General features: G+C 32.7%; 3 protein-coding genes across 3 annotated transcripts; 2 read left to right on the top strand and 1 right to left on the bottom strand.

Moving 5' to 3' along the window:
- The first annotated feature begins 4,470 nt into the window (after positions 1 to 4,470).
- LOC105775168 (uncharacterized) lies at positions 4,471 to 5,340 on the top strand. Its single transcript, XM_012597698.1, has 2 exons — positions 4,471 to 5,140; positions 5,204 to 5,340. The coding sequence occupies exons 1-2, from the start codon at positions 4,471 to 4,473 to the stop codon at positions 5,338 to 5,340; spliced, it is 807 nt and encodes a 268-aa protein (XP_012453152.1).
- A 9,875-nt stretch (positions 5,341 to 15,215) lies between these two features.
- On the top strand, positions 15,216 to 21,682 carry LOC105776788 (casein kinase 1-like protein HD16). Its single transcript, XM_012599698.2, has 16 exons — positions 15,216 to 16,013; positions 17,963 to 18,094; positions 18,191 to 18,264; positions 18,361 to 18,430; positions 18,523 to 18,578; positions 18,683 to 18,754; positions 18,930 to 19,024; positions 19,111 to 19,177; positions 19,270 to 19,399; positions 19,510 to 19,728; positions 19,926 to 20,068; positions 20,257 to 20,431; positions 20,588 to 20,678; positions 20,756 to 20,913; positions 21,002 to 21,190; positions 21,270 to 21,682. The coding sequence occupies exons 1-16, from the start codon at positions 15,561 to 15,563 to the stop codon at positions 21,327 to 21,329; spliced, it is 2,184 nt and encodes a 727-aa protein (XP_012455152.1). The 5' UTR covers positions 15,216 to 15,560; the 3' UTR covers positions 21,330 to 21,682.
- Positions 21,683 to 22,058: 376 nt separating this feature from the next.
- LOC105776789 (protein SAWADEE HOMEODOMAIN HOMOLOG 1) lies at positions 22,059 to 25,211 on the bottom strand. Its single transcript, XM_012599699.2, has 9 exons — positions 25,050 to 25,211; positions 24,745 to 24,830; positions 24,630 to 24,675; positions 24,378 to 24,513; positions 23,747 to 23,807; positions 23,158 to 23,209; positions 22,840 to 22,983; positions 22,616 to 22,735; positions 22,059 to 22,471 (listed from the first exon to the last, which is right to left on the bottom strand). Exons 1-9 carry the CDS (start codon positions 25,098 to 25,100, stop codon positions 22,427 to 22,429), a joined length of 741 nt encoding a protein of 246 aa, XP_012455153.1. The 5' UTR covers positions 25,101 to 25,211; the 3' UTR covers positions 22,059 to 22,426.

Below are 25,211 nucleotides of genomic sequence, written 5' to 3'. Positions count from 1 at the left end.
TTCTTTTTCCCGTTTCAGAATCACTTTTTCACCCAAACGGCCTTTTCTCTTAAAAGGAGCAAAGAACAGCCTCATTTTCTCTTAAAATTTCTCCATCAGAAAAGTGCTTCTCTCTAGACGGAGAAGCTAAAAATCTCCTTTTCCTTTGGTGAATCGCTTTTGATGAAAATTGACCAAATTAACCTATATTCTCCCCAAACGTTTTTCCCTCTGCTGGTTCGAAAATGTTCTTTCCCCTCTTTGGTGAGCCGAGCTTTATAACCAATTTCTTTTCCTCATTTTCGCTTTCAAAGCTCTATTTTCATTATTTGTTCCTCTTCTGCAGAGGTTAGAATTTCTTTTATATTTCTTCTTACATTTAATTAGTTCCTCTTCATTTAATATTTTCTTTCGCTAGAATTTGATTGCCATGCTTCATTGTTATAAAATACTCTGTTCTTTCATTGAATTTTCTTTCAAAGCTCCATTTGTATTTGTTGTCGTAAAATGTCCCTTTATGGTGTAAAAATAAGAAACAAGTTGATTCCTTGAGATCTTTTTAGAGTGAATTCGAGACATTTAATGCCCTATTATTTTCTCTATTATTATTTACATAGGTTCTTTGAATCGGTCTTGAGGAATCACATATTTGTTCACTTGAATGACAACAATGACACGTTTAATCCGCTTATGTAAGTTATAGAGGTTCTCTTTACCCTAGCTTCAACTTAATATTTTAGAGTAAACTTGTCACGTATTGTTGTTTCATGAACACATTCTTTGTACCTTTTGTTTTCTGTTTAACTTCTTCTCTTGACTTTATGGTGCGAAACTTTTCTTGCTTGTAGATCAAACTTCGCTACCGATAACTCGATTCTTTGCAAAATCGGAAATTTTCTTGTCGGCCATCTAATTACAATTTACCTTAAGGTAGATGGACTTTTAACTATTTGAAGATTTTTTCCTTTCTTTTACTCATTTAAAATATTTAATGAATCCATGAAATCGTGGTAATTTATTACTAAAAGTATAATGATATGCATCAACTGGTTGACCTTTCGTAATTAGTTTGCGTTAATTTCATGTGATTTGCATGTGAAATGCATTATTTATTGTTTTAATTATTTTACTAAAATAATACTATTTAAATGTTATTTTTATATGATGGGAATTCCTTCAATGAGTAATCTATGTGTTATTGTGTTATTGTTCGAAAGTTTTATACTTTTACTTTTAGAAATTAAAGAGCTAAGAGTGAAAGAGATAATGAACTTTTAGTTTCCTCCATTTTCTTGGAGATCAAACAGTTGTATTCTTTCTTTTCATTTAGTCTGTTAAAATTGTTTGTTCGATTGTGGTTATCTTAGATTTGTTTGGTAGCTTGACAACTATATGTGAAAAGAACACAAAGTATATCATCTTATTTATTTGTTTCCTCTTTTCTTGTCTGTTTGGTTGTTGAAAATTCCTATGAAACTAGCATAGTAATTGAAATTTCGTTTATTTACTCTTTAAATATGTTACTTTCAACCTGGAAATATGTTTTAACATTATTAACACATTAACTTTTGGTAAAAAAACAGGTTTATTATAGGTTACAATGGTAGTAATGACCATGCGCCATAGCCAAAAAATAAAAAGTGATGATCGCCTTTGATGTTTGCATTTGGTTGGCGGACCTTGATAAATATAGGAGTTGAGGTTTTAGTTTTATCTATGTATTCTCATACAATTTATGAAAATTATCTTGTAGGTATTGTGCATATTTGCAGAGAGTTTTTGGTTTTAAGACTATATTTGTGAATTAAATTAACATTGGTGAAGTGTAGGTCAATAAAGGAGTGGGGTTTTGGGACCGATATCATCATGTTTATGATCATTTGGTCATTCAAATTCTTGCAAGAGCTCCATAACTTTTAAATATGATTTATTTGCTCTATTGTTCATCCGAATTATAAAACCGCTTGTAATCATTAACAAAATTGCCTTGTTGAATATGCCGTTTGTTATTATTGCCCCATGCTCCACTCTAATGTGGCATGTTGTTTTAAGTAATCAATAGATGGAAATGGTTGTAATAAGCTTGGATAGCACCACTTATTTCTATTCAATATACCTAATAATTGTAAAGCATGATTTATAAAATACTGTTGTGGTGATCCTCTCTGTGTGTGAAGTTTAGCTTAATTGTGACTAGTTTACGTACTTTTATTATCAAATTGAAGTCTCAGGTTACTTATTTTAATGGGATTATTTAATGGGATTATAATTATATTTTAACAGACATGCCAAGAGGGATCGACGCATTTGTGATGCATATGTGATGTGCAAAGAAAAGACAGATGATGAAGTTATATCTACATTTCTCCGGTGATATCATCACAAGCTAGGTGCTTATTTGACCGATCAATTTTACTACATTAACGCCTTTTTCCCTTTTAAACTTTTCCATTTTGTTGATCTTTAGTCCAGGTTGCATGTCATTCATATTGTCTTTGAGATGGCACCAATTGCTAAGGTATGTGTTAGCCCTTATATTCTTTGCTCTCTTGGCTAATTTTAATGAATGAATATTATAAGAGGTCTATCCTTTTAGTCTATTTTTCAAGTTGGTGCACTTAACCCTTCTCTATCCACGATGTCATATTCTGTTGAAAATTGTGTTCTTCTTCGATTGACCATGTAGAAAAGGAAAACCACAGATGTAGTTTATTAGATTGTTAATTTCTTTCAAGGTGTTGTGCAACCATTTGATATTTTTTGATTCGATGCCTTGCATTTTTCACTTTTAGTATAAGTACATATAAGTTAGAGGAACATCTTAACATTTTTCATTTCATGCTCTCTGTAATCTTTGCCTTGCTAGGTTTGTTGCCTAATGTTTTTATCACGTCTGTGTGGTTTTCCATGTTCACAGTGCTTTTTCCTATGGTTATACTTGTCTTTGTAATGATTGGTGTGCATTCCTCCGTGAAAGACAATCTAAAGTACATAAATAGCCGGATACAACTTATTATAGTGGTGTCATTGTTATTTAAGCGCATTAAACTCACCCAAGCTCTTGGTGTGTATTAATACATGTAGATAGGACAAATATCATTATTATTAAGTGGAAACTCGAAGGAGTTAAAGAGAAGGAAGGGCACTCATTGTGAATCTATCTTGTTTGTTATGCTATGCGGGGAGTTCATGCAGGGTGGTAACAGTTACTTACCAAGTGTGATTCTAATCTTATTTCGTATGATGTTCCACCAACCATGATGTTTTTTCGCAATGGAGGGAATATTTCACGTAGTCGAGAGAAGCGGAGTGCTTGCATCAAAGTTCGTACAATATGGGCATTCTATATTTTACCCTCAAATTAGAATCTTAGTATCCATTGCACGCTAAATTGTTCAATTGAAACTATGTTTGCTTTTATAATTCTAAGTATTTTGTTTTATATTCTCAAACATTTAATCTAAAGGGTGATGAAATAGTTAGTTCGATCCATTGTTAATTGAACTATAATTAACTAAACCGTTAGTTGAATTGAGCTTTTTACGTTAAAATAATTAACCGAATCGAACCAACTTCAATTAATTTTGTCGGCTTTCTATTGAATTGTTGTTTATATAACTTTTTTTTCTTTTGGTCCAAAGTTCATACCATTTTGAAACAATTATTGGCAAACATTACACTAAAATAGTAGTGTGCATTAAATCGAACAAAATATGACAAACAATGTGCATTGTCATATATTAGAACAAAAGCATTATAACATTACATTACAATGACAGTTGGAATGAAATTGATAGGTGTTTAATTCATATATGTTTTAGAGTTAAATTCACACTCAGCTTTTAGGCTCCTTTTAAGTGAATTACTAAGTTTAATATTGGGTTTTAGTAATTAGATTTTAGATTTTAGTTAGATAGTATTATGTTTGTTTAATTTTAGTGTTAAAGTAGCCCATCAAATATCTAATTACAAATATTTAATTTTTATATTTAAATATAGTTTATATATTCTAATTAAATTTTATAAATAATTAATATTAATTACTTAGAAATATTTAAAATTAATATTATATATTAAAATATTAACAATAAGTTATAATAAATTATTTTTTTATATTTTTGCTAAAATATCATAATATTAACTAATTTGAACATTATTTAAATACATATTTATTACTTTATAATCTCATGTCTAAAATGGACATTTTATTCTTCAAAAGCACTTTTTGACAGCAATGCCAAACACTCAAATTTCTCAAAAGTACTTCTCAAAAGCACTTCTCAAAAGCAATGAAGAACTGGCCCGAAGAGAAAGAGATGACTCAGAACTGTTAAGAATTATAGCTGATGCATTACAGCGTGTAGCGGGAACCGTACCTGCTATTACACTAGTACAACTGTTAGACGAGCCCCGATTAAAGAGCTACAGAAATATGACACCACAGAGTTTTTGGGATTAAGAGGAATTTATCCGTCCGCTGCTGAAAATTGAATGCAATCAACAAAAAAAGTTTTGCAACAATTAGATTGCACTCCCCGAGAGAATCTGATATGTGATGTATCACTGTTACAAGGAGAAGCGTATCTCTGGTGGAAATCTGTGGTTAGACATTTGCCAGATGATCAGGTAACCTGGGACTTGTTTCAAAAAGAATTTCAGAAGAAGTATATTGGGGAAATGTATATTGAAGAGAAAAAGCAAGAGTTTTTAGTGTTGAAACAGGGTAATATGTCAATACTGGATTATGAGCAAGAGTTTTCTAGACTGAGCAGGTATGCTTCAGAATATGTTCCAACTGAGGCTGATAGTTGTAAACGATTTCTACGGGGACTGCGAGATAAAATTAATATTCAATTAGTAAATCTCAGAATTACTGAACTTGTTGATCAGGTTGAGCAAGCAAAACTGATAGAACAAGTATTGGGCCTAGATAAAAAGTCAGAAATGGGTAAATCAGCTGGGAAACGTATGAGAATTACCAGTTCTAATCCATTACTGAAGAGATCTAGAGAATCAAGAAGTGGTTTGAGATCAAGCTTTCGGTCTGATAGGGGTGACAGAAGTAGAGGAAAACAGATTACTGTTTCCATCGGTAGTGTAAAAGCTTCGCCCCGGGAAAGTGAAAATCCTGAATGCGATTATTGTGGGAAAAGACATTTTGGTGAATGCTAAAATAAAATCGGAGGATGTTTCCGCTGTGGCTCTACTGAACACTTTGTTAAAGATTGTTCGAAAACTCAGAGTAGTACACCTGCCACATCTCAGAGATCGGTATCGACTGCCAGAGGTAGAGGAATGCGCAGAGGAGGTTCTGTTTTGAGGAGAGGAAGAGCTGGTAGAGGTAGTGATTTAGCTACATAGCAATCTGAAGCCAGAGCTCCAGCTAGAGCTTATTTAGTCAGAACCCGAGAAGAAGGTAATGCTCACGATGTGGTGACATGTATATTTTTACTGTATTCTGAGCTTGTTTATACTTTGATTGATCCTGGATCTTCACACTCATATATTAATTCAAAATTAGTAGAGTCGGGAAAATTAAAAACAAAAATGTCTAAAGTCTCAATAGATGTATCAAGTCCATTAGGGCAAACAATATTAGTTAATCAGGTGTGCCCGAAATGCCCGCTAATAATTTATGATAAAACGTTTTCGGTGGATTTATTAATAATGTCTTTCGGGGATTTTGATGTTATACTGGGTATGGACTGGTTTGTTGAATATGGGGTAATTTTGGACTGTTATAAAAAGAAATTCAGTGTTCAGACTGAAGATGGTAATAGTGTTGAGGTAAATGGAATCCGTACCAATGGGTTAGTTCGAATCATATCAGCAATTAAAGTTAATAAGTTGCTTCATCAGGGTTGTACAACATATCTGGCATATGTTATTAATTCTGATTCAGTCGAAAGTTAGTGTAATTAGATTAGGATTACATGTGAATTTCCAAATGTATTCCTTGAATAACTACCGGGCTTACCACCTAACAGAGGGGTTGAATTTGCTATAAAAGTGTATCCGGGTACAGCACCAATCTCTATACCTCCGTTTCAAATGTCGCCCACTGAATTGAAAGAGTTGAAGGTACAGTTACAGGATTTACTAGATCGTGGGTTTATTAGACCGAGTATTTCACCTTGGGAAGCTCCGGTATTGTTTGTTAAGAAGAAAGACGGGTCAATGTGGCTATGTATTGATTATCAACAGTTGAATAAGATAACAACCAAGAATAAATATTCATTACCTCGGATTGACGATTTATTTGACCAACAGAAATGAGCTTCAATACTTTCGAAGATTAATTTGAGGTCCGAGTACTATCAGTTGAAAGTAAAGAAAAGTGATATACCGAAGACAGCTTTCCGTACGAGGCATGGTCATTATGAATTCTTGGTAATGCCATTTGGATTAACTAATGCTCCAGCTACTTTCATGGATCTCATGAATCGTATTTTCCAGCCATATTTAGATCAGTTCGTGGTAGTCTTCATTGATGATATACTGGTCTATTCAAAGACAAAGGCAGAACATGAATAACATCTTAGAATAGTGCTACAGATATTACGAGAGAAACAGTTGTATGGAAAGCTCAGCAAATGGGAGTTTTGGTTATCAGATATATTTTTGGGACATGTGGTATCAACAGATGGAATCAGAGTTGACCCAAAGAAGATTGAAGCAATTATTCAGTGGAAAGCACTGAAGAATGTGTCTGAGGTACGCAGTTTTCTTAGTCTGGCTGAATATTATAGAAGATTTGTAAATAGATTTTCGAAGATAGCTTTACCGATGACTAAGTTACTACAAAAGAATGTTTCTTTTGTCTAGGATAAGCAGTGCCAAAGAAGTTTTGAGACATTGAAACAAATGTTGACAGAGGCACCAGTTCTAACTTTACCAGAATCGGAGAAAGATTTCATAGTGTACAGTGATACTTCTCTAAATGGCTTGGGTTGTATATTAATACAAGATGGAAAAGTAATAGCTTATGCATCTCGACAATTGAAGCCACATGAACGCAACTACCCGACATACGATTTGGAGTTAGCTGCTATAATCTTTTCATTGAAGATTTGGAGACATTACCTGTATGGTGAGAAATGTTATATTTACACTGATCATAAAAGTCTTAAATATCTTCTGTCATAAAAGGAGTTGAATCTAAGATAGAGACGATTGATTGAACTTCTGAAAGATTATGATTGTATTATAGATTATCATCCAGAAAAGGCAAATGTGGTAGCAGATGCATTGAGCAGAAAGGCAGCTGTTGAATTATGTGCAATGTTTGCTCGGCTTAGTATCAATGATGATAGAAGTTTGTTAGCTGAATTAAAAGTTAAGCCAGTGATGTTTGATCAAATTAGAGCAGCTCAGATGGGAGATGAGAAGACAATGAAGAAAAGAGAAATGGTACAGCATGGTACAGTGAAAAATTTTGGTATTGACGAGCATGATTGTTTAAGGTTTCAAAATTGGATTTTTATCCCAGTTACTTCTGAGATTAAATAGCTGATTCTTCAAGAAGCACATGATAGTACTTTTGCTTTGCATCCTGGTGGAACGAAGATGTATCATGATCTACGAGAACTATATTGGTGGCCAGGAATGAAGAAAGATATAGTTGAATATGTAGGTAAATGTCTGACATGTCAGCGAGTAAAAGCAGAGCATCAGGTACAGACAGGTCTACTTCAGCTTATTAGTATTCCTGAGTGGAAATGGTATTGTATCACTATTGATTTCGTTATAGGACTACCGTTATCAGTAAGCAAAAAGAATGTTATCTGGGTAATTATTGATCGGCTTACAAGTCAGCTCATTTCATAACAGTCAAAACTAATTGGTCATTACAGAAGCTTGCCGAGGTTTATATTCGAAAAATTGTAAGATTGCATGGCATTCCTACATTGATAATCTCATATCAGGATCTGAGATTTACTTCGAGATTTTAGAGGCAACTACATAATCGTTTGGGAACTCAACTCAATTTTAGTACGGCTTTTCATCCACAAACGGATGGACAATCAGAGCGGGTAATTTAAATTCTAGAAGATATGCTTCGGGCTTGTATCATCGATTTTGAATCAGGTTGGGAACGATATTTGCCACTAGCAGAATTTGTTTATAACAATAGTTTCTAATCTAGTATTCAGATGGCTCCGTATGAAGCATTATATGGTCGAAAGTGTCGATCACCAGTATGTTGGACAGAATTGAATGAAAGAAAAGTGATTGGGCCAGAACTGATTCAAGAAACAGAAGAAACAGTTAAGAAAACTAAAGAGAGATTGAAAGTAGCCTTTGATAGGCAGAAATCATATGCAAACTTGAAACGGCGAGACATTGAATATTCTGTTGATGATAAAGTATTCCTTAAAGTATCGCCTTGGAAGAAAGTTTTAAGATTTGACCGAAAGGGTAAATTAAGTCCATATTTTATTGGGCCGGATGAAATTATGGAGAGAGTTGGACCAGTTGCTTATCGATTAGCTTTACCTCCGGAATTACAGAAAATTCATGATATTTTTAATGTTTCCATGTTACGAAAGTATTGATCGTATCCATCTCATATTATTTCTACTGAAAACATTGAGATTAGAACAGATTTGTCATATGAAGAATAATTAGTTCAAAAACTAGCTTGAGAAGTGAAAGAATTAAGAAACAAATGGGTTCCTCTGGTAAAAGTACTGTGGAGAAGCCATAGTGTGGAAGAAGCAACATGGGAACCGGAGGAAACTATGAGATCACAGTATCCTCACTTATTTTCAAGTAAAATTTCGAGGACGAAATTTTTTTTAAGGGGGAGAAATGTAACGACCCAAAATTCGTGGGCACCGGAAAAGTGTGTTATCGGGCCTCCGTCTTAGTAAACTGAGTTAGTAAATAAGTATTAGGAGTAATTAAAATTATGAGTCTGATAGTGTGTTTAATTATATTTTTTATTATTATTTAGTGAATTTAGTTTAATTAAAAGTAATTAGGAAAAAAGATCAAATTGGATAAAGAGTGAAAGCCTAATTATAGATTAAAATAAAGTAAAAAGGGCTAAAATGGCAATTAAGCCATTTGGCATAGTTGAATGACATAAAGGGAATAAAATCTAAGATTTTATTTGTTTTAATTATATAATTAATGATAATTAAATTATAATGATATTATATTATTAAATAAATCAAAATATTCCAATTGTATGGATATGATAAAACACATGTGTAATATATGTATTTGTACATTTGTAATATAATTATATATTTTCTTAAATTTTAAGTAAAATATATTTATTAATTAAATTATTATATTAAAAGATTTTATTTATTTGATAAATTAGTTAGATTAAGACAAATGTAAGGTTATGATATAGCGAAATGTATTAATTATATTTGTTATTAAAATAGATATTTTATAATTATTAACTAACTTAAATATAAAATAAAGTAAATGAATAAAAAGAAAAGAAAACATAAAACAAAAGAAACAAAGCTAAAAGTAACAGAGGCCATTTCAAAACTGGACGGGAAAGAAAAAGGAAAGAAAGAAGTAAGGAAAATTAGGGTTTTAAAGCTTGAAATTTAATTGGTAAGTTTAATCAAGTCCTTTTCTTATAAATTTGATGTTTTGGAATCCTAGAGTGAAATACTCTTGGATTTAAGTTGAAATTGTGAAAGTTAATAGATTTTTAGTAGGGTTTATGTTGAAAAAAATGATGGAATTGAGGGTTTATTTGATAGAAATTTTGATTGGAATTGAATAAAGGATTGAATTGTAAACTAAGCTATAAGTTTTGAGTTTTAGGGATTAAATTGAAATAAATTCGAAATTATGAAAATATGATAAAATTTAGATACTTAAATGTGAGTTTGGCAAGAAATTGAGTAGCAAAAGGGTATGAATTGAGAAAGAAAAATATACAGGTTTAGTTAGGATTCAAATTGGAATTAAAGTAAAAGTTAGATAAAAATTTTAGCAATTAAATTGTGTTGTGCTAATGATTGTGAAATTATTTTAATTGTTCATAGCTAATATCAAGCCTGAAGCATCAGCCCAAAAAAGAAAGAAAAGATCGTTGAGGATTAAATCCGAAGAGAATTCTGGTTTGTATCATTACAATTCAAACTTTATCATTATTATGTGTTTAATTTACTAATTATGTATGGTAAGTATTTTAAGGTAAGTGTTTAGTAAAATGAAAATTTATAATTGGGTATTGAAATTGAGACTGATACTGAACTGAATTATGAAGTTACTGAATATTGTTATGTGTCTTGCATTGAAGCGTGAAATTATCAAGTAATGAATTCTGCAATCTTGTGAAACCGATTGAAATAAGGAATTATAATTTATACTGAACTAAGATGAAAATTGTACTGAAAAGTGAATTAAATACCCTATTAACTAGTTGGGCTAGTCGGATATAGCTGGCATGGCATAGGATATTGAAGAGTATGAGTTTTGCCACTTCATCGATCGACATTTATATGCCGACTCATCATTATCATTATCGATTCGACACTTTGTGAGTTGAATATTGTTACTGTTACTGTTATTGCTACCATTACTGATTACTGTTAGGTGCTGTGTACCGTTAAGGTACAATGTGTAGTACGGGTGTGTTGGTTGGAATCCGTGTATTCGTCGAGTCCGAGTCAAGTTAATAGGGGCAAATGAAATAAATTTACTGATAAAACTAAATTTGAATGATATGACATATGTGAAAGGTAAGAATTGAAATAAAGAAATAAGAATGGTATATATATAATCAAATGATAATATAAAAGATTGAATTGTTCATTAAGTGATGATAATTGTAATGTAAAAGTATGTGTATGTGATTTAATGTATTAAAATATAAATTGAATTATAGTGATATCACTAAGTATATGCATACTCAGCGTACGATTGTTTCCGTGCGCAGGTTGTAGAAGTCAAGTACTAAACCAGCATCCAAAGCCAGACTCGACTTCAGCAAACTTTTGGTGATGTATATTTTCTTTTAGTAACATGGCATGTACATAGGAGGTATATAAATGTTATTATGTTTTGAATATAAATGGTTAAAAATGTTAGTAGTACAAGTCTAAGAATTATAATGAAAGAAGTTTATCCGTTTCAAATTAATTAGTATATTGATAAATTTAAATTGATATTATATTGAATTGGTTGAATTGGTTATGTTTGGAAATGGATACAGTTTTATTTGCAGGGGTTTTATGTAAAAATAAGCAAAAATACTGTCGAAATTTTTTAAAAAATAAAAAATAAAAAAATATATACGAAATTTTTTTCGAAATACTCAAACAAGTTTCGTTCTACTTTTAATACATGTTTTGGGCTTCGAGAGTCCATTATAGGGATTTAATTATTAAATTATACTATGAATGTTATTTTAATTATGAATTATTCGTAAGTTGTCTAATAGGTCCGGTAATGCCTCATAACCTTATTCTGGTGACAGTTTGGGGTTAGGGGGTGTTACAGTGAACAACAGACTGCTATTGGATCTTCGAATGTTCCGAATACAGCTAACGAACCTGCAGAATTTCAAAGTAATGTTAATTTTAATTTACATGCGTTGACTTTTATTATTGATTTTTGTTTCAAAATTTTATATTATAATGCATCATTTTTTTAGCTGAAAGTGGTGGGACGCGCAAAACTCGAGGACGTACGCTATTAAAATATTTATATGAGTTAAATTCTGTCGAGCATGTCAAAGTAGCTAGAAACAGTCATGGTCAGCCTATTAGATCAGAAGCTCGACTTTTAGTAGGATACTTTGGCATTGTAGCATGAAATGCCAATCTGTTGCCTATCAACTACGAGTCATGACATCATATGCCTGATAGTAGCAAAAATCAAGCTCTCGATAATATTAAGATATTAACGTGACTGTAATTTATAATACTTTGGTTTAAGTTTCATTTATATTAACTTTCTAAACTTGTTTTATTTGCAGGAGAGATTTATTTTAGAGGTCTTGGATAATTATGTGAAAAAGGCATTAGGAAAAATATGGAGAGACCATAAAAGTGCTTTAAAGAAGGAATATTTTAAGAAAAATATAAGCCTCGAAGAGAAATTGAGAAATGTCCCGCCGGGAATGCTGAGGTACCAATGGAAGATGCAGTTAGATTTTGGAATTCAAAAAAAGGAGAGATATTACGTACTTCCAAACTCTTATAATTATTTTGGTTTATAGTATTTACTATATACGTAATAATAATTTCATAATATAGGGTCGTGAGCGAGTTGGAACTACAAGTAGGCAAAAACAAAAATTCACACACACAGCTGGGTCAAAAAGTTTTGCTTGTGTAGCTGATGACGAGGTAATTTGAATTTATTAATTGTGTCAAATATTAATTACTTTCTACTAAATAATATTTTTGTGGAAAAGTGTTTATGGAAAAGCGCCGCTAAATGTCATGTTCTATAGCAGTATTTTTGTGAGAAACGCCACTAAAAGTCATGTTTTGTAGCGACGCTTTCCCACATAAACGCCGCAAATTTTAGTGGCGTTAGCTATAGCGGCATTTTTTGCGGCACTTATAAAAACGTCACAAATATATTTAGCGGTGCTTAGGCCCAAAAAAATGCCGCTAAAAACCTATTTTGGTGAAAACATCATTTATCACCTCAAGACAACATTACTCTTACCTTGAAGCTTTTATTGTATCAAGCTTAAGAGTCTATTACATCTTTTATCATATATCTCAAAGAGCAGAAGCAACTAAACCAATAAATTTTGCATCACACAACCATATAATCATGTAGGAAAGAAAAGATGAAAGAAAATGTTAAGCGAATCATTATATTTTCTTCCATGATTTCTAACATTGTTACAGTGTCGAACAAGTTAACAGAAAGATTTAAAGAATAGCTGGGGCAAAAGTTGAATGCTTTTCTTCTATGTAGAACAAGCCTTGTAGACAGAACTGAAGAACCTAGGGCAAATCAACAAACAAAATATTGAAAGAAGAAAAAAAACTGCCCATTTACAGAAGATTTCAACAACGACCCATATCCATAATATATGTAATCCCTTTCTAAGCTCAGTAGATTATTCGTTTTTCTCAGTCTAATAAAAGAACTCCCTAAAATGAATTGAATTGCAGACCCCAAAAACTTGGCAGCAATTTCATGAAGAAGAAGAGCAAGTATCATATGTAATTGTGGGAAGAAGAAGAAAAAAGAAATTGATCTATAAGACTGAGAAGAAGTAGAAGATAGAGAGGAGAAAGAAAAAAAAGAAAGAAAAAATATAACTAAAATTAATAAACTTGCCAAGTGCCACAATTCAATTGGCTTTAATTTTTTCAGGGAGGATACAACCCATAAATGGTTAGAGAATTATAGTTTAGTGTCTATTTTCGATAAAAGTAATTCCCTCGAACAAATGATATATTTTATGGGTTTATTATAGAATAAAGACTTAAACAATATAAAATAAATTATTCGACTAAGCTGAAATTCGATTAATGGGTGAAACAAATTAAGTCAAAAACTTAATTTAGTATTGAAATTTGATTAAGTTGAGATTTGATTGATGAGTGACATAAACTTATTCAGAATATTAAATTTAGTATCTATTGCTTTGTAATTTAACTACTGATTTGAAACTTGGTTGATAGGTAGCACTTTTGCCAACTTCACGACTGAGATGCCTTTAGGACTAAGTTTTTTATACTAAGGGTATGTTTGTTTACATGTAAAAGATTTTACGGGAAAAAATTTCTACATTTTTCTATATCTGTTTTCACAGAAAATAACTTGGTTAACGGAAAATGACTTATAGGTCAACATAAAATAAACCATTTTTACTGCAAAATAACTTACCCTTTTGAAAAACGTAAGTTATTTTCCGGAAAAGGGCTTCTATAGATAATTTTATTTTCATATAAAATTAACTTAAATAATTTTAATATTATTATATTGATAGTAATTTTATTTTTATTTTAAAAATATTTAAAATATTAATATAAAATATGGTATTTTTCAATATTATAAACATAAATATTTACTTATTTATATTTATTCATATAATAAACTATTAGTATAATTAATATAATTTATTATTTTAATAAATTATTTAATATTTATTTTAATTTTAATAATGAATTTTAAAATAATAAATTTAAATAATATTATTCACATATTATTGAAAATATTCAATATTAATATTTTAATAAAAATATTTATTACAATTATAAATATATTAATAATAAATGTTTTGTAGTATAAAGGTTAAAATATGTTATAAGACTATGTACTCTTCACAAATTTACAATTTAGTCTCTGTACTTTTATTTTCAAAAATTTAGTCCTCTATTTTTCACATTTGAAAATCAAGTCCAATTGTTGACATTGTTAAATTTTTTGTCAATTTTGTTGATGTCACATTTTAAATAAAAATACTCACTTGGTAGTCATGTAACTAAATAATGATGTTGTAATGAACTTGAATTTAACAAAATATTTTTAACATATGCAAAAACAATGTAAAATATAAATTTATAGATTTAAAATATACTCAATTAAACAATGAAAAGATAAGAAAAATATCAAATGTATGTTTTGTTTTATTGAAAACAACTATGAAATATTTTTTTAAAAAAAACTATCAAACAACAGAAAATATTTTACATAGATTCATCCAAACACCAAAAAAATATTAACTTTTCTAGGAAAACAAACTGACCCTAAGTGTAAAATTACTCATAATCCCTCTCTAAACCTTTAAATAGGTAGATAAAACAAGCTTGAACCCATGCCCTCCTACATTGACAGTAATATCGATGTCAACTGAATTAAAACATAATTGAAACTTTAAGATTAAGTTGAACGCGATTGATTGATGACACCGACTTAATCCTAGAGATGTTAATATAACGTTGGAACAACATCACTCTTGGTAGTTAGCTAGGTTTTTTTTTAATTATATAAATAAGTTAGTATTTCACAAACAACTTTAAAAATTAATATGTATTTTTAAAAGAAAATATTTATTTTTAATATTTTATTAATATTTGTGAATTGAAATCTAAAACGTACCAAATAATTTTCATACATATAAAAAAAGAAATATGGAACTCCCAAGCCTAAGTTTAGAAATTATTTGTAATCATTAAATGAAATAAACCCGTATCCACCCATGTCTTACATCTCCCTGCAACAGGCTCTATTGTACCACGTAATTATTATTATTTATTTTTCCCAGAATATTATATAATCTGAAGAAAAACTGATAGGGAAAAGAAAAGCCTTTTCTTTACTTTCTTTTTGCACAGGACAGATCTCTAGCTTTCACAATCGTCGAATCTCCCATTTTTCTTCTTTTTTACATTACTCGATTTTTCGCTCCATTGCCGCTTGTTTCTTTTTCTCCCGTTCTTTCTTCTATGTATTATTATTATTATTATTATTGTTATTATTAAATAATTTGTTGAGTTTCTTTTTCCTGAAAATAATTAGCGCTGTAATTTAGGTATTATTGAACGATTATTTGGCAAAGAGAAGGAGAAAGGGACAGAAAATTTTTTTAAATTTTTTTTATGAGAATTGACGGAGAAGAAGAATGAACGATGCCGGTACTGCGTAACGGAGCACGCAGGGGCCGGGCAGCAGCACCGAAGCGACAACAGCAGCAGCAACAGCAAAATCCGATCGAGGAGGGGGAAGCGATTGCAACACGGACTAGGCGGCGGCGGAGGGCGGCAGAAGCGGCGGCCGCAGCAGCAGTTGATGTGCCTGTGACTAACAATAACAACGGCGACAGCGAGAATAAGAATAAGAATAAGAAACAGCGGGCGCTGGGGGTCAATGAGAAGTTAGCCGTCGGGGCGGCTGGGGAAGCGGCAACTGGGAAGGAGGACAACAATAATAATCATAATAGGGTTTTAGTGGAACGGGAGAGAGTAGAAGGAGAGGAAGTTGGGGAGAAGCCGATGGACGGGTGTGGTAGCGGAGGAAGGCGGAGCAATGATAAGGGTAATGCTGGTGAGGATGAAGGCAGCACCGCACCGCTTCCTGAAAAGGTTTGCCATTTCCTTGATAAATTTATCTTTTCTGGTTTCCTATTGTTAAATTAGCTTATATTATATCGGCTTAAAGGCTGTTACATTAATTATTTCTTTTTTTTTTTGTGGAAATAGTTTGATCTTAGGATTTGGTTGTATTCTTGTCTTGAGTTCAGAGTCCGGACTTAAGAGTTCCGGGTTGCATTTCTTTTATCAACGTTTTCAGTGTTTGGATATGGATGCTAAAAAACTGTCAGATTTATTATCTTATGAGTTACTTTGTTTCAAGGAGCCAGATATTTGGTACCAAAACATGAAGGAATATGCATCTTATTAATATGGCTAATTACGCAGTTGTTGGTGTTAAAAGTTTATAATTTTTGTATTAGTGAAGTAGGCAATGTTCATATATATATTGTGGAATTACAGGACGTATATTGTTTAAGATTGGTAGACTGCTGACAACCTTTTTTTTTCAAGCTAATGCTAGCTTTTTAAGCTTTTGCAATTATATATATTAATTACTTATCTTTCCCGTCTAGGAATCATTAAATTGAAGTCCGTATTGTCTGAGAAAAAACAGTTTATATAACAAGCTACTACTTTGTCAGATGATAAGGACTTAAATTATTGGAAATATTAGGGCTATCTTGCCATGAAATGAAAAAAAGGATGTGCTTAGAAAATGGACACAATATAGCCTTTTATTGAATTACAATTGAAATGTTTAGTTTTGTCCCTTTGGTGTTACCTGTTAACGGGTTTGGTAACAAATATGGAGGTGTTTTGGCTTGCTTGTGAGAGTTTCTTTTTATGCTTATAGTTTTATCAATTGAGTTCTACATTTGGTTGCACGTTCATATACTTGATGTTTTGAGGAATAAACGAAGAGCATTCTGATAGCTTAAATCCCGAAATAAGGTTTTTTCTTACCAATATGATTACTATCTCATTTTGGTTACCTATCTACAAATAAAAGTTGTTCTTTAAATATTGAGAAAGTATATGCTTCTCGTTTAGCATCTTTTGAAGGTTTTCATTTTTATTTTGTTTGTTTATTTTGATTTATGTCCACTAGTATTATAATCATATCAATGGAAGGTTATGTGCCATCTTTCGAATTGTGATGTGTAAAATCAAAGTTGTTTTTGGGTAGCTAAGATCTCCAAATGGAAGTGAGAAAATTCTTGAACTGTTGGACCTATTTCCATTTACTTTCTTTAGTTTCTATATACTGGATTTTTTTGTGAATCTGCACATACTTAGTTCCTCCATTTCTTTTTTTTTTTTACCAATTCTTTATTTTGTTTCTTCCATTATTCAGTTCAGAGTTAAGAGAAACAAAAGAAATTTTATTCAAAACCCATAGTAGTAGGCTGGATATTTTGAGTTCATAATATCTAATGTTTGGTTACATAACATAAACTGACCATTCATATGGATTCAATCAGATCTAGAATTATTCCTCAAAGAATAGACTGGAGTTGGCCTATAGGCAGTAGACTCCATATCCCTAATTCTGTTCATCGATTTATATGTTTCCTAATCATTTTTCTAGTAGTGTTTTTTAATTTTTAATTTTATTTTTATAAATTTGTTTCTTAGCTATTATCTTCTCACATGGATACCACCTAAATGGACAAATTCATTGGAGCAAATCATTGTGTAAAAATAAAAATCAATATCAGTTTTGATTGAGCTAAGTTCATGCAACTTATTTCTTTATTTATTAGATATTTCTTTTGGTCAGTCTTGGGCTGATTGAAGTTGACTGAAACAAGAATCATTTTATAGAAAGAATCGTTTTTTTTTTAAATCATATACCCTAAATATTTGGTCTTCCCCTCCTGCTTTTTATGTATGCTTTTTCAGCGAATATTTGGATCTACAGTTTATGGCAAAAAGATTTTATTTAAGACCTTATATTGTATCATTCTTCTGAAAGTTCTATAATTACCTTGCTGCAGGTTCAGTTTGGTGGTTCTGCAGTGTATAGAATTGAAAAGAAGTTGGGCAAGGGTGGCTTTGGACAGGTCTGTGTAGGTCGACGTATTTCTGCTGTAAGTACAAATGATAAAAATGGCTCTGGGGCTCTAGAGGTATGCCACTTTTTATTTTTAATAGATATTGTGTTTGATCTTCTTTAACGACAAAGAGTTTTCTCTTTACACTCTACATGATCTCTTTGCTTTTAGGTTGCCTTGAAATTTGAGCATAGAAGTAGCAAAGGCTGTAACTATGGACCGCCGCATGAGTGGCAAGTTTACAAGTTAGTCTTGTTGCACTTCTAATTTGTTTGTAATTTTTTAAGTATGTATCCCTACTTATATTTACGATATTTGCTTGCTTCTTGTCATTGCTGTAGCACTCTTGGTGGCAGTCATGGTATACCCCGAGTGCACTATAAGGGTCGTCAAGGTGACTATTATGTCATGGTATGTATTGCCGATTTGTTGTTCCTGTTCTTCTTGCCTGCTTTTGGTATTTAGGTTTGAGCAGCTTTCTGATTAGACCTTTTATCATGCAGGTTATGGATATGCTGGGTCCTAGTCTGTGGGATGTTTGGAATAATAACAATCATACGTGAGTGATACTAAACTAAGATGTATTCTTTAATCTTATACTGGCTATTGTGTTGATCTTCTTTGAAATTTCAGTTGCTTAATTAGAATATGCTCTTAACACAGAATGTCTGTTGAAATGGTTGCTTGCATTGCTATTGAAGCAATATCCATATTGGAGAAGGTGCACTCTAAAGGGTAAGCAGTTCAATCCTTGACACCTTTTAACTTATGTTGGCCTGAAAAGCATTGCTCCCTCACCCTTCCCAGGATTGTTGAATAGCTTAACAAGAAAATGTCATCTGGATCTCTAATGACCTATCTGTCTTGTAACAACAAAAAACATTAATAGATTTTCTGGTACTTTGGGCAGCTATGTGCATGGAGATGTGAAGCCTGAGAATTTTCTTCTAGGTCCTGTGGGAACTCCTGATGAAAAAAAATTATTTCTTGTTGATCTTGGATTAGGTAATTTTAAGTTGTATCATTTTTATATGCCAAATACCCCCAGCTAAATCATTACCTCGTCATTCCTAACCTTTTTTCTCAATCAGCAACTAGGTGGCGAGATAGTTCAACAGGTTCACATATTGAATATGACCAAAGGCCAGATGTTTTTAGGTACCACAAGTTCTTACCTCATGATTTTCATAAGATAGTTTTTTGTATATTGCTTCATTATCTTATTTAAAGGGAGTGCTTTTGTGTATTAGAGGAACAGTCCGTTATGCCAGTGTGCATGCTCATTTAGGGAGAACTTGTAGCCGGAGGGATGATCTAGAATCTCTTGCGTATACACTTGTTTTCCTTCTTAGAGGCCGTTTGCCTTGGCAAGGATATCAGGTTGGTCCTTCAATGAGATCAACCTTTTTAACTCAAATATTCTTGTTTGCATTTTTCACGTATATTATTTGAGATTTTCTATTAATTTTTTTTTTAAAAATAAATGTCAGGGAGAGAATAAAGGGTTCCTCGTTTGTAAGAAGAAGATGTCAACATCTCCAGAGGCCTTGTGTTGCTTCTGTCCGTTGCCTTTCAAGCAGTTTGTTGAATATGTAGTCAACTTGAAGTTTGCTGAAGAACCTAATTACGCAAAATACATTTCTCTGTTTGATGGGATTGTTGGTCCAAATCCTGATATTCGTCCAATTAACACAGAAGGTGCACTGAAGGTACAGATTATTCTTTGTCAATGTAAAGATTCTTTTTGTTGTACTGGGCCTTGTTTTTTGCTATCGAAGTAATTTTAGCTGTAAGAGTGTAATAAAAAAAAATAGTAAATGTAATTATTACAAAAAAAATGTTGCTTTTTTTTCTTGGCCTGTAAAATTTGACACTCCTAACCTTTTTTTATAAATATATTGTAAAGCTTATTTATCAAGTTGGTCAAAAGAGAGGCCGGTTGTCTACGGATGAGGAGGAAGATGAACAACCAAAGAAAAAGGTTCGTATGGGCATGCCAGCAATGCAATGGATTAGTGTTTACAATGCTCATAGACCTATGAAGCAAAGGTATTTATGCCTTAAGTTATTTGTTTTTCTCTTTTGGCTTTTTTGGTTGATTTAATACCTGCTTCAGTTTACCGTTTGCATTCGTCATCGTTCTACATTTCTAATCTATTAGTAAACTAATTAGTGATCTAGTTGGCTCGGTATAGAAAATATTCAAGGGTGAGAAGTTTAATTGGTCATTTTTTCAGGTATCACTATAATGTCTCAGATGGAAGGCTTGCGCAGCACGTCGAAAAAGGAAATGAGGATGGCTTATTTATTAGCAGTGTAGCTTCCTGCCAGAACCTATGGGCCGTTATAATGGATGCTGGCACTGGATTCTCTGCACAAGTCCATCAACTCTCGCCCTATTTTCTTTATAAGGTACATCTTTTTATATATTCTGTTGATGTTGAGCAGTTCTCTAGTTTTAATGTGTTCTATTTTACTCTCTTGTATGCCTTTAGTATTCCTCTAGTTAGAAGATGCTTATGAATTTAGATTCTACTAGTGATTGATTTGATGTTTTGCTGTCTGAAGGAATGGATAATGGAGCAGTGGGAGAAGAACTATTATATCAGTGCAATTGCAGGGGCTACAGATGGAGGCTCCTTAGTAGTAATGTCAAAGGGTAAGGTTCCAGTATCTGATTTTTATTGGTCAAATCTGGTTGGTTTCATTTACTTGGTTTTGATTCACCGCATTCAGGTACATCGTATTTGCAGCAGTCGTACAAAGTGAGCGAATCTTTTCCTTTTAAGTGGATTAACAAAAAATGGAGAGAGGGTTTTTATGTCACCTCAATGGCCACTTCTGGTAGCAGATGGGCAGTTGTTATGTCTCGTGGTGCTGGATTTTCCGACCAGGTACTGATCAGTTTTAATGGAAATTTATCCCAGCTCATTCCTTAAAAGAAGCATCTATAACGAAGTGTTTTTTGTATGTTCATTCTAGGTGGTTGAACTTGACTTCCTTTATCCTAGCGAAGGCATCCACCGTCGGTGGGATTGTGGGTATCGTATAACTGCTACTGCAGCAACGTGGGACCAGGCTGCTTTTATTCTTAGTTTGCCAAGGAGGAGGCCAGTAGATGAAACACAGGAAACTCTCAGAACATCTGCATTTCCAAGCACTCATGTCAAGGTTGATAAATGATTATCTGAACCTTACTAGCTTTGGGCTTCTGTTTACTTAATTAACTCTAAGTTTCTTTACCTTGCAGGAGAAGTGGGAAAAAAATCTTTACCTAGCTTCCATTTGTTATGGACGAACAGTTTCATAAGCTGCCTCATTCTTTTGTTTAGGATCTCCTTGGTGACATGGTTGAAGGTGCAGGCCTGTTAAACTCTCAAAGTCAATTGTAACTAAAATATAGGTGCTTTTGGTTGAACTTTTCTGCTGCATTCCTCCCACCACTGTGTGGGATGTCTCTTCGTCTCATGTGCCCCGGAATTCCAGAAATGATGGGTCAGTCTGTTAACTCTCCGTAGTTTCTAAGTAATAAGAACTTTGTTTAGGTCAGATGCAAAATGGCAAAAGTTTCCTATTTTCTTGGTTTGCTTGTTGATGTGAAAATATTGCCAATGTTCCTTTGATCATATTGTTCAATTTTAGTGAGAAGTGGGACAAGCAAAAGCGAGCAGCATTTTTCAAAGTTTTGAAACTTTTGGGGGATGCAAGTAATTATTATTCTCAGCATGAGAATAACTGTAAAATATAACTCTAGTTATTTTGGGTTAAAAGGATTGGGTGGTTGAATCCCTCGTGTACTTGTTTTACCTCCATCAGGGCCCCTTTCTGAGCCAAGTGTCGCTAACAAATACAAATCTAGACTTATTATACCATTTCAAAAACATGTTAATAGGTGAAATGACAATTCGACGGCAGCAACTATCACGTTCAGAAAATGTACCATCCTGCATCATTACTACATTTGTTTTTCTCAAATATATATACATATTCTAATTTTGATTCACTAAAGTATGCAATTTTATACAATCATGACACATCATTAAAAAAAATTATTTAATTTATAATATTGTCATAATTTAATATTAAACTTATTATTCACTGTTGGATTACCTTTTTAAAAGGATTTGAGACATCATTGGGTTACAACTGCTATGCTGCTACTAAAGATGATTGTGTACCAAGAAATTGTTCTCTCCTTTTCATCATAGACTTCAATGACGGCTTACATTAAACTTACAAATTGCTCATCCTTACGAACTACATCACTCCCTCAATAAGAAAATGCCACTTTAAGAAGCTTGGATGAAGGCCCCTGACATCTCTTGTTTGCGAAAAATGTAAACACCAACTCATTGAAGAGTTGTTTACGGTTAATTTCGTCAATTTGTTTCTGCACAACTTCTGCTTTTAAGTAATAGGTCTGCGACATATCCTCTCCAGCGAAACATTTTCCTGGTGTGTATAACCAAGATAAATGAATGCGTGACAACATTAATATGATTAAAACATCAAGTTGCAGCTATACGTAAGGTGGATGGACACAAGCCAAAACAAAGAGGGAAGAGATAGAAGAGTGTGGTTATCGAGTTTATATACCTCAGAGTAGTCATGGTCATAGCAGACCACGAATACGCATGTACATCCTTTATCATCATGTGTCTGCCTTTGAATATCCACAACATGCGCATCACAGTAGAGTTGATAATACTCTCTATCCTAATAGATCAACAGAGGAATATAGATTTTGGAAATTGCTTCAGTGCCGAGTGATTCAAATGGCTACTAACATCTAATCAAATAAGATGGTAGAAGGAAAATACCAGGTAGCACAGCACAAGGTCCCCAATATTAACCATACCACATTCTGAAGGTTCTAAAGGAATAGATCGTTCACGCACCGCAGTTTCTACATTCACCCACTCATCCTCTGCTTTATCAAACCCAGCAAACCGTACACGTACTTCCTACAATATAGAACAGGTCATATGCATTAATAAATACTTGCAGTCTCCTTTTTTATAGTTAACAATAACCAGTAACAAAGGAACCAACAAAGGAAAGCATTAAAACAAGCACAGTAAGACACAGGAGCCTGCTACTTTATATCATAAAATACAAAACCGGTACAAGAATCTTACAAGTTCACCATTACAAAGGACCCTATAGTTGAGAAATGTTTCAACATCGTACCTGAAAGCCAAAGAAATATTAGTCACGTGCACTAGTTTAAGCCGCAAGGACCTTCATAAGATCCTAAAATAGTTTGGGTTTTGTCCTCATACTATTAAAATAAAGATTCAATCGAATTACAATGTCTACATGTCCAGCCAAAAATTTGGAAGGCCAATCCAATATCTATATCACACATTGGATCCTAAGTGCACCTCGTCCACAAATACAAGCCGCTATATCACTTCATTTCTTTACTATTTCCGGCTTTCTAAGTTTCTTTTCTATGCGTCTGGGAGATTAATCTTTACCATAAATGTCCATGATTCCACACAACTTGACTAATAAGGGATGCTTTATTATTTTCCTATTTTGCACATCCTCTTAGCATTCTTGATAAATTAGATACCGAAATCCAATCTAAACCTGAAATTTCGAGTCAATAATTTACTTCAAGATATAATAGCGAAGGTGTAGGCTTATAATGGCTTCTCTGAAGGTTAGACAAAAAACATTTGAATGACTTTTGCATGCCTTCATCAATATAATCTTCCTCACCATGCATAATCTTTTGCTGATCTGGCTTCAAATGACAACTCCTTAAGGTCTTCAACTGTACCTGCATTAAAATGAATACAAGAAAATCCATACGGTTTCAATTTCAACCAGAAAATATAAGAACTTTGCAAGTTGGATAAAACACTACTTTTAAAATTTACGCTATTCATGGTAGTGATAATTGTAACCATCGGCTTCAATTGTATATGTATATATGGTTGCTTGGCCTTAGAAATAAACCAACTTGAATGGTAGCTTCGGCTCGTTTGGTTGACATAATTCAGTCAAGAATGCAGGCTAATCATGATAGTAATCTCTGCTTCTAAACTGAGTTTGAAAGAAGGGTATTAACATCAGCCTAATTTATGACAAGTAGCGGTTAATCGATAATGGTTAAACAATCAGACATTCATTTCATTGCTTTTCGCTATGCAAGTTTTAAAATATTCCTTTTAGCACTTGTAAAACTTCAAACTTTATGAAAGTGACATCTTGATGTAGCAGCTAGCAAGTAAAGCTAGACAAAGCTAGGTCATATAGGATGAATCAAGCAACAATTCCCTAGTAACCATAAGATATTTACCGATAAATTAGACTAAAACAATGTAAACTATGATGCCAACAAGTAAACCTTTTCGCTTTTGCATGACCTCTAGCGGTTTGCTTGAATCTTCACCAGAAAGATCAACAAATAGCTTTAAGGCCATTGCTGATGACTCTTGCTGAGTTTGTACCTCCATTTGTTTTTCTTGGAAAAAAAGTTGGACCTAAAAGACAAAAGAGAGAGAGAGAGAGAGAGAGAGAGAGAGAGAGAGAGAAAAGATTTGTGAATGCCATTATGAACTTAACATGAAATCCGTAGGTACAATGAAATAAAACAAACCTGCTGCCATGTTATAGTAGATTTTCCAAGACGGTTTGAAGAGCAACTGTAAGAACAAAAAAACCCGAAGTAAGGAAAAAAAAAATCTTTTTATTTATAAAATAGAAAAAATCACCTGAATCTGGTAGCTAGATTGTTGCAGAATTCCTCATTAAGCGTTTCATCTCCTATTGCCTTGTACTTGTTCTCCATTTCCAGAATCTTTTAATCAGAGGGGAAATAATGAGGATGTTTGGGAGATTAAAGAGAGAAAATCAAGAGGAACAATACAAAAGGGGAATTCAAAGAGAGGAAGGCGTTTCCATTTATGTGATGATCAAAACAGAAAGATTAAGCATAGGTAGAGAGGGAATTGAGAGTGGTCAAGAAGTTAGAAAAAAGGAGGGGAAATGAAGAGGCAGAAGAGAGAGAATTACTTACCTCAGCTAAGGTGAATTCAGAAAGGGAATCCCATGAATCGTTGTCCACCATGTCTGACCAAAATCTGAAAAATCTTTGCCGTCGACACGACAGACACAGAATCTTCAAAAGTAACTTGGGTTTTGTTTTGAGGTTTATTACTACTATTATTATTATGTAATA

The sequence above is a fragment of the Gossypium raimondii genome, chromosome 10 (genome assembly GCF_025698545.1).
Source record: "Gossypium raimondii isolate GPD5lz chromosome 10, ASM2569854v1, whole genome shotgun sequence".
Classification (NCBI taxonomy): domain Eukaryota; kingdom Viridiplantae; phylum Streptophyta; class Magnoliopsida; order Malvales; family Malvaceae; genus Gossypium; species Gossypium raimondii.
Note: the sequence above shows the minus strand (reverse complement) of the source record. Positions and strands in the feature narration are given on the sequence as shown.